This window comes from Oryzias melastigma, linkage group LG10 (assembly GCF_002922805.2).
Source record: "Oryzias melastigma strain HK-1 linkage group LG10, ASM292280v2, whole genome shotgun sequence".
In the NCBI taxonomy this organism is placed as follows: Eukaryota; Metazoa; Chordata; class Actinopteri; order Beloniformes; family Adrianichthyidae; genus Oryzias; species Oryzias melastigma.
Window position 1 is genome coordinate 14327876 of NC_050521.1, and position 12845 is coordinate 14340720.

General features: G+C 39.7%; 4 protein-coding genes across 6 annotated transcripts in view; all 4 read right to left on the reverse strand.

The window, feature by feature from the left end:
- Nucleotides 1-827, reverse strand: LOC112153277 (protocadherin gamma-B2; the record flags this gene model as incomplete). The annotated part of the gene is given in 1 exon segment (XM_024283355.2): nucleotides 1-827. A coding segment is annotated over 1 exon segment (700 nt), but the record flags the coding sequence as incomplete, so codon positions are not given.
- LOC112153685 (protocadherin gamma-C5) overlaps nucleotides 1-12845 on the reverse strand; it is a 529198-nt gene that overhangs the window by 468168 nt on the left and 48185 nt on the right. The gene's annotated exons all lie outside the window — the stretch shown is intronic.
- On the reverse strand, nucleotides 3420-6456 carry LOC112153681 (putative protocadherin beta-18). The gene has a single exon (XM_036213908.1). It carries the CDS (start codon nucleotides 6305-6307, stop codon nucleotides 3848-3850), a length of 2460 nt encoding a protein of 819 aa, XP_036069801.1. The 5' UTR covers nucleotides 6308-6456; the 3' UTR covers nucleotides 3420-3847.
- On the reverse strand, nucleotides 7956-11128 carry LOC112153680 (protocadherin gamma-A12; the record flags this gene model as incomplete). Its single annotated transcript, XM_024284046.2, is given in 1 exon segment — nucleotides 7956-11128. A coding segment is annotated over 1 exon segment (2419 nt), but the record flags the coding sequence as incomplete, so codon positions are not given.

Genomic DNA, 12845 nt, shown 5'->3' on the forward strand with positions numbered 1-12845 from the left:
CCAGCACAGTGACGTGTATGACTACAGTACCTGATCTCTGAGGAGATCCTCCATCAAACGCAGTGAGCAACAGAGAGATGTCTTTTTTTTCCTCCCTGTCTAATTCTTTGTCCAAGATTAGCTCGCAGTATTTCCGTCCTCCTGCTTTTGTATTTATTTCTAATTTGAAATGATCATTCTCCTGAAGTGAATAGGTCTTAACAGTATTCTCACCGATGTCGCCATCATGTGCTTCTCCTAAAAGAAAACGCTCTCCTTTGTGCGCGGATTCTCTAATTTCGAATCTTTGAGATTCCTCTTTAAATTGTGGCGAATTATCGTTAATATCTTGAATAATTATATTAATGCGTCGCAGTTCCAAAGGATTTTCTAGCACAAGTTCTTGCTTGATGACACACGACGGCCTCTTTGCGCAAAGCGCCTCCCTGTCGATCCTTTCTGTAACAATGATCTCTCCCGTCTTGAGGTTAATTCCACAGCACTGAACCCCGTTGTCCTCCGGATCCATCCGCGCCCTCCGAGCGGCCAATTTGGCAGAATCTAGTCCCAGATCCTTTGCGACGTTTCCGATGGGAGACCCTTTTTTCATCTCCTCCGGAATAGAGTAGCTCACGTCTCCATTGACAGGGCGGATAGCCAGACAGACAAAAGCAAGGCCGCAGTAAAGCTCACGGAGACGAGTCTTCATTTTGGATCCCATAAACACGTACACTGTTGTTTAGAATGTTTCAAAGTAAAATATTTAAATGAAAGATCGTGGATTTCAAAAACAAAAACGATCGCGCTGAACGTTTGATCGGCGCGGCTGCACACAGTGAGAAGGAAACCCAAATGTGTATCTGCTGACACAAAAACTGGAGTAGATGCAGTCTTACTTATTTTTAGGTCCACACTGACACCATGAGTATGTCTTCAGGAACAGCAATATTCATACTGTTTCTGTTCATATTTTTAAATCTACTATAGGCAATCGGGGGGGGGGGATCGTTTTTTTAACACTAGATTCATTACGAAAATCTTAATATTCTCTAAATTAATCTAGCACTGGTTCTGAGTATGAACAGGTGAAATAAAATGACTTTAGAAAATAATTTGCATTTAATTCCAAGTTTAAAACACTTTACAAACAGATAAATATTACAGGATTATCATTTAGTTATTTATTTATTTGAAAAAAAAGTGGGGTCTTTTCTTTTAAATGACACAACTTGTCCATGAATGATTTGAAAATATTTATATTAGGAAGATTCTATTTTTTGTTTTATCTCTAAAATAAGAATATCATCCTTGTGATAAGGTCTGCTCATGGATTAGAATGATTTCTCATTTAGTTGTCCAGAGGTCTGTAACGTTCTGGCTCAGGAGCCACTTATGGATTTCACCCCTCCATTGTGGCTCTCAAGATTAAAGAAAAATAAAAATAATTTTCTATTTTAAATAAATATAGCGATGCACCTTCATCAAAGTCGCACTAAAACAATCTGAAAGATTTATTCAGATCCTTTTACCACCAAAAATCCTTTTAGAGATTAGTGTACAGCCAGAATTCATCCTTAAGAAACATCGGATTATAAAGCCAATTTCCTATTGTTAAAAACTTAAGGGATTTTAAGTGTTCCTCGTGGTCTCAAAAATAAACTACGGGTAACTTATTCCGGATTGGGAATGTCTGGCCAAGCTGCACCAACAATGGTAAAATAAAAAGTTTTCTTAATCATTTTAAAAATATTTTCACTGCTGACATGACGCCACATACATCTGCTGCATTAAGATAACCAAATATGGTACAGTTTTATTTTTGAAAAGATGTCATACAAACCTCTGACAAATTGTGTAAATTATTATTTCTTTTTAACTTCTGTACTTTTTTATTTATGTTTAGTTATACAAAACGTCATGTTTATCATACTAGCTGCAGTAGCATTAGAATAAATAGTATCCTTCTTTTTTAAAGTAGAGGTTGTGGCTGCTTCTGGATTGTAGTCATGAAGAAATTGACCTGAAAGGCTCTTTAAATGTTGAAGGTTGAAGACCCCTGAACTGGTCAAACATTTTCATTTAGTATAAAGGATAATTCCCTTTGCAATACAAAAAAAGCATATGTAAAGAGGGTCCGAGTGAGCAAGCAGGTTCCCTTTCGCTTTTGAATCTGGAGGTGTGTGGAGACAGAGGACCCGGGACAACAGTTTTTTCTTTTTTTGTTCAAGAGCTCTCCGAATTAAAAGCTTGCAAAAATAAACATTTTTTTCACCCCGTTACATCCCCCCACAGCAGAATATAGGCAGTCCCTGCCATGTCCACAGCCGGTCCCCCAAAACGTTGGCACTCCGTGTGCACAGGGGTACGGGGGGGCACTAAAAAAAATATTAAAACCAAGCTAAAATGCCCGGGTCTTGACTCCACACACAAATCCAGATCCTGCCAACAACGCCAAATGTAAAGAGGGTCTGAGCGAGCAAGCAGGTTCCCTTTCGCTTTTGAATCTGGAGGTGTGTGGAGACAGAGGACCCGGGACAACAGTTTTTTCTTTTTTGTTCAAGAGCCCTCCGTATTAAAAGCTTGCAAAAATAAACATTTTTTTCACCCCGTTACACATACATATGTCTATGATTTTATTTATTGTTTTATATTTTAAGTTTTTACTAGGCTTACTCAAAGTTTTAAGGTTTGTTTTTCTTTAAAAAAAATAAAAACATGTAACAATTATCAGACACGTTCAGAACAAACCAGATCAAATTTAAAAGAGCAGTCAACATGGTTGGACACACACGATTTGCAAGTACAACAGAAAATACTTTTAGTAGTGTAAAAACTGAATTATTGCTTACACATCGTTCACGCCAAAAATATAAAATTGAAGACGTTGCAGTACAAATAAATGAGACAAAAAAAGAAAAACCTTTCATGAAAAGAAAATGAAGCAATTTTCCTCATGAAAGAAAAACAAAGTAATACACTTCTAACGATTTATCATCATCTCCAAATGCATCTGCAAGTCTGTGCGACTTTTAAGTGAGTGTTAAGTAAGCGTAATAAAATACAAGTTACCAACACCCTACCAGCACCACAACACCTTCCAAAATAAATATTAAATAACTTAAAAAGCACAAAAGCAAGAAAAAGTTTATCAGGAAACTATCAAAAAATAGACAGCAAACATCTTCCTGACTCAGAAGGACTATCAAAACTCTAAATGAATCAGTTATATCAGAAGGAATTTCACTTGGAGTCTGATCAATAGGGAGTGAGAGGTAAAAGTGCTTCCAAGAGCATGTTTTATAAAACCCCTAAAATGAAAATAAAGGAGGAAATAAAAATGTAAAACTATCAAAACACAGAAGTGCATCAGTAGATTAATCAAATTCATCATCAAAGCAAAAAAAAAGTGTAAGCTCTAACAATGTCATAAGCACATTTCTGGAAGGACATAATGGAGCCCATTCATCTGGGGAAGAATCATCATCTATAAGACACTATGCAAAGTCTCTCATACCTTTCCTGAGAGTTTGATAAGTGGGCACTGTGTTATCATATAGGGGGACACAAACTTAAAAGTCAACAATTTCAAAAGTAAATGTAACCAACAAGCCACCAGCACGAGCACCACAACTACTTGCAAAAGATTACAATAAAAAAAGAAAAAAAAGGAAGAAGTTTCTCACGAAACTAACCAAAATTGAAAGCATCAACCTATAGCTCTAAAAGAAAACGATTATTTCTAAATGCTGTAGTTAAGACTGTAAGATTTATCTTTGCGCCGTATAGAGACTCAAAGATAAAAAGTGCTTTGGATTGGCATGGTGACTGACAAACCAAAGAAAGAAAGAAAAAAAAAAGACTAAAACCATCAAAGAATAAAAGGAAAAAAAGAAACTGAAAAATCCCAAAAAGGGGGGAAATATTTTCCTACCTGGGATGCATCACTAGAGTCATCAAAAGCCTCCAGAAAGTCAGTAGGACTCTTCCTGAGAGTCTGGTCAGCAGGCAGCGTGTTGTCATTGTAAGAAGACACAAACTTAAAGTCACTGGTTCGAGATCCTGTTGTCAGGTAGGCGTCATAATTGTAAGCGCTGCGTAAAGTTCCTGTGCCGTCAACATCTGCGTAATTAGGAGGCAGATAACCGCTGGGGATGGCAACTGCTCCATCAAACAAGAGTCGGGGCTTTCTCCTGCGACAAAACCTCACACCCAAGATGATGATGATGAAGGTCAGGAAGAAGGTGGACACACAAACCAGAGCGATGATCAGATAGGAAGTCAGTTTGGAGTTCTTCTCCTCGTAAGAAATCTCCTTGAGTTCTGGCACCTCAGCCAAGTTATCGGAGATGAGTAAATACATGGCACAGGTGGCAGACAGAGAGGGCTGTCCGTTATCTTTGACTGCCACAATCAGGTTCTGTTTCATGCTGTCAGATTGGGAAATGTCCCGCTGCGTCCTGATCTCTCCACTGTGCAGACCGATGGTGAAAAGTCCCGGATCAGTGGATTTGACTATATGATAGGACAGCCAGGCGTTCTGTCCAGAGTCGGCGTCCACCGCGATCACTTTGGACACCAGAGAGCCTCCGTGTGCAGCTTTGGGGACCAGCTCGGTCATGAAGGAGCTGCCCTCCGGGGCGGGGTACAGAATCTGAGGAGAGTTGTCGTTCACATCCCAGATCAACACACTCACGCTCACGTTGCTGCTGAGCGGAGGAGAACCGTTGTCTCTGGCCATCACCTGCACTTGAAAACTCCTCAACTGTTCATAATCAAACGACCTGACAGCGTGGATCAGCCCCGTGTCTCCGTTCACAGACACATAGGAGGACACCGGGGCTCCGTTCACCTCAGCAGCTAACAGAGAATAAATCACTGTACCGTTTTGTCTCCAGTCGGGGTCTCGAGCGCTCACCCGACATAAAGTGGAGCCAGCTTGGTTGTTTTCGCTCACATATGCGCTGTACGACTGTTCCTCAAACACAGGTGGGTTGTCGTTGATGTCAGCTACAGATAAGTGAACACTTTTAGACGAGGACAGAGGTGGAGAGCCCTCGTCAGTGGCAAAGATGCTAATGTTGTAATCAGACACTAGTTCACGGTCCAGCTGTCCTGTGCTCACCACAGAATAATAGTTTTTGATAGAAGGAACCAACTTAAAAGGAGCGTTTGATTCAATATAACAGCGGACTTGACGGTTCCTCTCAGAGTCTCTGTCCTGCACGTTAATGATGCCCACCTCTGTACCAGGAGGGGCGTTCTCTGGAATGGAGCTGATCAGAGATTTTATGTTAATAACTGGAGCGTTGTCATTTACATCTGCAATATCAATAATTAGTTTACTTTCAGATGAAAGACCATATCCATCTTTAGCTACAACCATCAGTTCATATTTTGAACCCTCCTCATAATCAATGTCACCTGTCACAACAATCTCTCCAGTTTTCTCATCAAGTGAAAAAAGCTTCTTTGATTTTTCAGACAATCGGCTGAATTCATAAGTTATCTCTCCATTTATTCCCTCATCTGCATCAGATGCGCTCACTCTGATAACTGGAGTGTTTAGAGGAGAGTTTTCCTGTAAACTCGCTGTATAAACAGACTCAGTAAACACAGGAGCGTTATCATTAGCATCAAGTACTGTCACATGAATGACTACAGTCCCTGATCTCTGAGGAGAACCACCATCTACAGCCGTCAGCAATAATTTCAGCTCCTGCTGCTCCTCTCGGTCTAATTCTTTATTCAAAACCAGTTCTCCGTATTTATTACCAGCATTTGTAGTTTGGATATTAAATACAAAATGAGGGTTTTCCTTTAGAACGTAGTTCTGAACTGCGTTCAGGCCTATATCTGCGTCATGCGCAGCAACAATGCGATACCGAGCTCCTTTGTCAGCTGATTCGCTAATTTCCAGCTTCATATCGTCTTTTTGGAATATCGGGGCGTTGTCATTAACATCTTGGATCTGCAATGATAAGCGGTGCAGCTCCAGAGGATTTTCTAACAGCAGATCGAATTTCAGAACGCACGTCGGCTTTTCCCCGCAATGCTCCTCCCGGTCTATTCTACCAGAAACGAACAAATCTCCGTTTTTCTCGTTTATCCCACAATACGGTTTCTCATTGCCCTCCATGTCCACACGAGGTTTTCGAGCAGAAATTTGCCCCTTTTCGATTCCAAGATCTTTGGCGACATTTCCAATCAGATATCCGGGCTTCAGCTCTTCCAGAACGGTGTAACTCAGGTCTCCATTTACGCAGCGCGCCAGAACAAAGAAAAGGACAAAGATCGAAAATGGACGAGAAACCCGCGAATGACCCATCATCGAAAATGCCCTCCAGACTCAACAGAACTAAAAGTTATATGTTGGGAATATTTATAAATCCATATAGTCCGTCGATCGCTGAATACGCATTTCAAGCTTTTGTCTCGTATGCGGTTGGTTGGAGAGAACGCAGCCAGTCCCAGAAATGAGCACTGAAGAACACAAGTTCTCCTTTGCTGGTGTTATACTGACACCTTGAGCATAAAATAAATATAACACAGTTCAAATTGAGGCATTTCTGATGACGGAGGAATGCTGGGTAAATAATTGTTTTATTTAATCAAATATTGTTGTTTTATCTTATTTAACTCTCAGCAGCCAAAGGAAAACTAATGTTTGGTTACATAACACTTACATGTTATTCTGATATACCCTGACATTATTTATGATGCATGAAAAAAAAATAAACGACTTTTCTTGTTACACTGTAAGAACAAGAGTGATCTATTCCTTGTCCGTGATAAAACCAAGGTTAGGAATTTGTAAAGGACAATAAAAAAAATAAAAACACTCACTGCAACGGAGAACTAATAAAAAATGCATTGCCTTCATAATGATTCAGTTAACTAGAGCCTCATCACCAAGAAATTTGAAGACGAGTAGAAATACAAAAAAAAACAGATTAAAAATGTAAAAAGTTAGAAAATGTTATTAAAAATGCATGTAAGAAATATTCACTATGTTTAAACAATGCATCAGAAAAAAAGATTCAAAATGGCAATTTCAAAACCAAAAAATCTGGTGACGTATGAAAAAGATGAAGATACTAAGTCCACATGGAAGCCTGAAAACCTGCATTAAAAACAGCAACAGTGATTTTCAGCACCATGGAGAGAGACACTGGGAACGCTGCAATTCACACAAACTATCGGGCATCAACCATTTTTAATCTAGACCAAAGAAACAACTAAAATTCAAGACCAACTAACCACAGACATGAGACTAATCTTAATAAGTAAATTATTGACAGAATAGAGAAAACCAGAACATTTGGAAACTCTAAATTGGAGGTTTTACATTCAATCACTTCCAAAGATGGGAAATAGATGTAGAGTAATAACAAAAAAAAAAAAGACACTTAAAATCGTTGTGAACACTTGCAGGATAACAAACAAAAATCTGTCAAAGTTTTGAGCCCATTTCAAAACATTTAAGGCCAAAAGATAAAAAACTTTAAAGTTCAAGCTATTTTAATTCATCAAATAAAAGAAGTTTAGATTTGTCAAACCAACAAAGCTAGAGCAGACTTCAGTACATAATTTCAACTAAATATTTAAACTTTTATGAAAAAAAAGTAGACCTCATGCAAAAACTTTCTTTATCTATCTTTACTTAATACAATTATCTCCATTTCATTGGTTAAACTTTGTAGAGTTCTTTGTCTTATGACAATTGCAGCTGTTTAATATTTCATATCAGTTCAAAATAACTTTTTTTGTTTGGGAATATTGCAACTAAAATTTCATACCACAATAAAAAAAGTGATTTTAAATCAAAATCTATAGGAAAACATTAACTAAAAATAAGTACACAGTGTGTTATGTTAGTTAAAATGTACTTTTTTCTCTTAATTTATTATTGGGAAAATAAATGCATTTATTCTTACATATTTCAGGTATTGTTATGTGTTGTTTGAAGGTAAGCTGCGTTAAAAATAGAACAAAAAGATCCAGAAAAACTTCATCTTTTTCAGAATCATATTTAAAAGATACAAGTAACCAACGCTGCACAGTAGCACAATAGTTAGCGCTCTCGTCTGACAGCAAACAGAACCTGATTCAAGCAGCGACCGTTCTGTGGGGCGTTCTCATTTCATTGTGTTCTCCTCCTGCATGCATGGGGTTTCTCCAGCCTCTCTGACTCACTCCCAAAGTAAAAAAAAAAAAAAAAACTCATCTGAGCTAAAGTGGCCATAGCTGTGATTGTGTGTGTTTGTGTATGAGTGACTGTTGGCCAGACAGACTTGTGATTTCTCCAAGGTGTACCAAGTCTTTTCCCAACAGTGGCCGTAGCAGGCTCCAGCTACCCCCTCCCCCCAAAACAGATTCAACGAGTTAATTAAGTAAGTAAAGTAAAATACAAGAAACCCACATCGTACTAGCATGAACACCACCACATCTTGCAAAAAAAATATTTAGGAATTTAAAATAGATCAAAAGTAGGAGAAAACTGCTTAGGGAGCAATCCAAAAAACAGAAAACAAAAATCTTCCTGACACAGAATGAGTATCAAAACTCTAAATGAATCAATTGTGTTGGAAGGAATTTCACTTGGAGACTCGTCAACCGGCAGTGAAATGTTAAAGTGTTTCCAACAACAATTTTTTTAATACCCCTTCAAATGAAAATAGTAAAGGCCCAAAGAATAAATAAAAATAAAATAAAAAATAGTAATACAAGAATCTAAATAAAAATATAAAACGTCCATAGCATAGCATGAGTTCCTACCTGGGATGCATCAGTAGAGTCATCAAAAGCCTCCAGAAAGTCAGTAGGACTCTTCCTGAGAGTCTGGTCAGCAGGCAGCGTGTTGTCATTGTAAGAAGACACAAACTTAAAGTCACTGGTTCGAGATCCTGTTGTCAGGTAGGCGTCATAATTGTAAGCGCTGCGTAAAGTTCCTGTGCCGTCAACATCTGCGTAATTAGGAGGCAGATAACCGCTGGGGATGGCAACTGCTCCATCAAACAAGAGTCGGGGCTTTCTCCTGCGACAAAACCTCACACCCAAGATGATGATGATGAAGGTCAGGAAGAAGGTGGACACACAAACCAGAGCGATGATCAGATAGGAAGTCAGTTTGGAGTTCTTCTCCTCGTAAGAAATCTCCTTGAGTTCTGGCACCTCAGCCAAGTTATCGGAGATGAGTAAATACATGGCACAGGTGGCAGACAGAGAGGGCTGTCCGTTATCTTTGACTGCCACAATCAGGTTCTGTTTCATGCTGTCAGATTGGGAAATGTCCCGCTGCGTCCTGATCTCTCCACTGTGCAGACCGATGGTGAAAAGTCCCGGATCAGTGGATTTGACTATATGATAGGACAGCCAGGCGTTCTGTCCAGAGTCGGCGTCCACCGCGATCACTTTGGACACCAGAGAGCCTCCGTGTGCAGCTTTGGGGACCAGCTCGGTCATGAAGGAGCTGCCCTCCGGGGCGGGGTACAGAATCTGAGGAGAGTTGTCGTTCACATCCCAGATCAACACACTCACGCTCACGTTGCTGCTGAGCGGAGGAGAACCGTTGTCTCTGGCCATCACCTGCACTTGAAAACTCCTCAACTGTTCATAATCAAACGACCTGACAGCGTGGATCAGCCCCGTGTCTCCGTTCACAGACACATAGGAGGACACCGGGGCTCCGTTCACCTCAGCAGCTAACAGAGAATAAATCACTGTACCGTTTTGTCTCCAGTCGGGGTCTCGAGCGCTCACCCGACATAAAGTGGAGCCAGCTTGGTTGTTTTCGCTCACATATGCGCTGTACGACTGTTCCTCAAACACAGGTGGGTTGTCGTTGATGTCAGCTACAGATAAGTGAACACTTTTAGACGAGGACAGAGGTGGAGAGCCCTCGTCAGTGGCAAAGATGCTAATGTTGTAATCAGACACTAGTTCCCGGTCCAGCTGTCCTGTGCTCACCACAGAATAATAGTTTTTGATGGAAGGAACCAACTTAAAAGGAGCGTTGCCTTGAATGGAGCAGCGGACCTGTCCGTTCTTGTCAGAGTCTCTGTCCTGCACGTTAATGATGCCCACCTCTGTACCAGGAGGGGCGTTCTCTGGGATGGAGCTGGACAGAGACTTCAAATAAATCACCGGTGGGTTGTCATTTACATCAGTAACTTCTATTAGAACTTTAGCATAAGAAGTTAGTCCTAAACCATCTTTGGCTTCCAATCTTATTTCAAATGATGTCATTTCTTCATAGTCAATCAATCCATTTAATCTGATTTCTCCAGTTTTCTGATCGATAGAAAACACATGTACATCATCTTCAGTCACGTGTCCGAACTGATACGTCACATCTGCGTTCACTCCTTCATCTGCATCAGTCGCACTAACTGTGATCACTAAAGTATCTGGAGGAGAGTTTTCAGGAAGAGTGGCTTTATAAACATCTTGACTAAAAACTGGGGCGTTATCATTTGCATCCAGTACAGTAACGTGAATGATTACTGTACCTGATCTCTGCGGAGATCCACCATCCACAGCTGTCAAGACCACATTCAATTCATTTTTTTTTTCACGGTCAAGTGTGTTCTCCAACACCAGTTCTACTTTGTTGTTTTCAACGGAAAGAATAAAATTCTCATTTTTCTGCAGCGTGTATCTCTGAACTGCATTCTGTCCGATATCTGCGTCATGGGCCTCCTGGATTGAAAAGCGATTTCCTTTGTCTGCTGATTCTCCAATTTCCATTTCAATCACGTTTTCTCTAAATTTCGGTGAATTATCATTAACATCCTGAATATGGAGACTAACACGGTGAAGCTCTAACGGGGTTTCTAAAACCAGATCAACATTCACGACGCACGACGGCTTCTTTCCACAAAGGCTTTCTCTGTCAATTCTCTCCGATGTGATTAAATCTCCGGTGTTCATGTTGATGTCACAGAAGCGTCTCCGAGCCCCCTCAAAATCCAGACGCGCCTTTCTGGAGGATAAAATCTTCGGATTAATCCCGAGATCCTTGGCGACATTTCCGATGACAGATTCTCGTTTCATCTCCTCTGGAAAAGAAAAGCTCAGATCTCCATGAACGAAGCGCAAAGCCGCGACGAGGGAACAAAAGCGGAGGAGCAGAGCGAACGATGAAAGACCTGTATATTCCATTTTCTCCAACACTCTAATAAAACACTGATGTTACTCCAACGCCAAAATGTTCTAAAATTTCCAAGTGAGCAGTCTCTGAAGAATGAAAATGTTCACTGTCCTCGTTCATAAATGCAAAGCTTGCATTCTGGGCTGTGGCTGACGCGACTGTGGTTTGAGAGGCTGCCTCTTATTTTTCTGTCAGTCAACAGCGACACCATGAGTCAATTTCTAAATTAAACATGTGTCCAAAATGTACAAAACATATAAGGCTCACAAAATATGATTTGTAAAAAAAAATCATTTTCAAAAATCGCCATTATTTCTCTGAAATGTATGTCATTTTTAAGTCTGTTTCAACCATCTAAAAACATTGCCTATTTTAGAACACACACACACACACTTCTATCTAATGAAAAGTCAACAGAGACGGAGGCGATTGATCCTCTCACCGTGGTTTTCACGTCATGCCTCCGTTTTCCGCGCTAAACACAGCGTTTGACACAAAAGACTCGAACGCCCAGAGAGAAAATGACAAAGGCTTTTAAACTCATTCCCCATTTGTATTACTGATAGAAGACAGTTTTTGCTCCAACTAAAGGACAAAGATTAAAAGCTGATCAGAATGTAATGATATGGGGTAAAAATGTATTTCAGTACCCCAACAATAAATCATTAGAACTTTTACGCACAAAAATGTTGCGTAATTTAGGTCGAAATATGGGTATGCAAAACTTGACGCAAACGAGGGTAGCCTAGAATCACCCCAAAAAAGATGCATTTATCATCGCTCTCTTTCAAATTGGCATATATTCGTGCATTAAACATTTTAGTGATTTATATGTGCGCACACAAACAAACAACCGCACGCAAAGCGCCAATATTTGAAATCAACGAGCCGAATGTTCCAGTTGTCAATCAAGAAACCAAAAATATTAAACCATTATTCTACATTACGCACTTGTAGTTTTGGATTTGTTTTGTGCATAATAAAGCAGGAAGGATTTAATACGTGTAAATAAATAAATCACATGGCAACTGATGAACAAAGCGTCGGAGAAGCCAAGCAAGAGGCAGTATGTCACAAAAAAGTACCGTCCAACAATAGTTTAACATCATACTTCTGCCACTACATTTTTAAAATGTGTCCTTGATATTGCGTCACTGGCAGCTTAGTGCACTGATCGTTGTGAATCCTAATTCTACAGATGGGATTTATGAACAGCATGCACCCTCAGACTCCACAAACTTGTTGCCATCGGGTTTTGCTACTGTACCCAAAAGATGCTGAGTGAAAAAAATGATTTTTTTTTCTATCCTAGAATTGTGACAAAAAGATTAAATTAATATTAACTGTCTACTTTTTTTCTAAAAACTGTATCAAACTTCTATTCCGTCTGCATATACAATCCATGCTCTGTTTAAAATAAAATAAGGCAATGGTCTAAAAAAAAAAAAGAGCTTTCTGCTCGATAACAAATAACTAAATAACCCATACACAAGGAATATGATCAGAGGTCAAAGTATGTTCTTTCCAAACAGTCTGAGAGTTGACAGTTTGCTTTGGTCTGCAAGACTTCCTGTATTTGCGTCTTCAAGGTTAAGTATAAACGGATTCATCAATCTAAGCAAAGAATCATCTCATAATGTGGACATCATTGACATCTGAAGGGTTTGGAATGTTTGTACAAATTATACATCTAAGGAGTTAAGAGCCAGTCAGCAAA

Bases quoted from the DNA above. Each gene is read 5' to 3' on its own strand.
- LOC112153681 (XM_036213908.1), bottom strand. From the start codon at position 6,307: ATGATGGGTCATTCGCGGGTTTCTCGTCCATTTTCGATCTTTGTCCTT.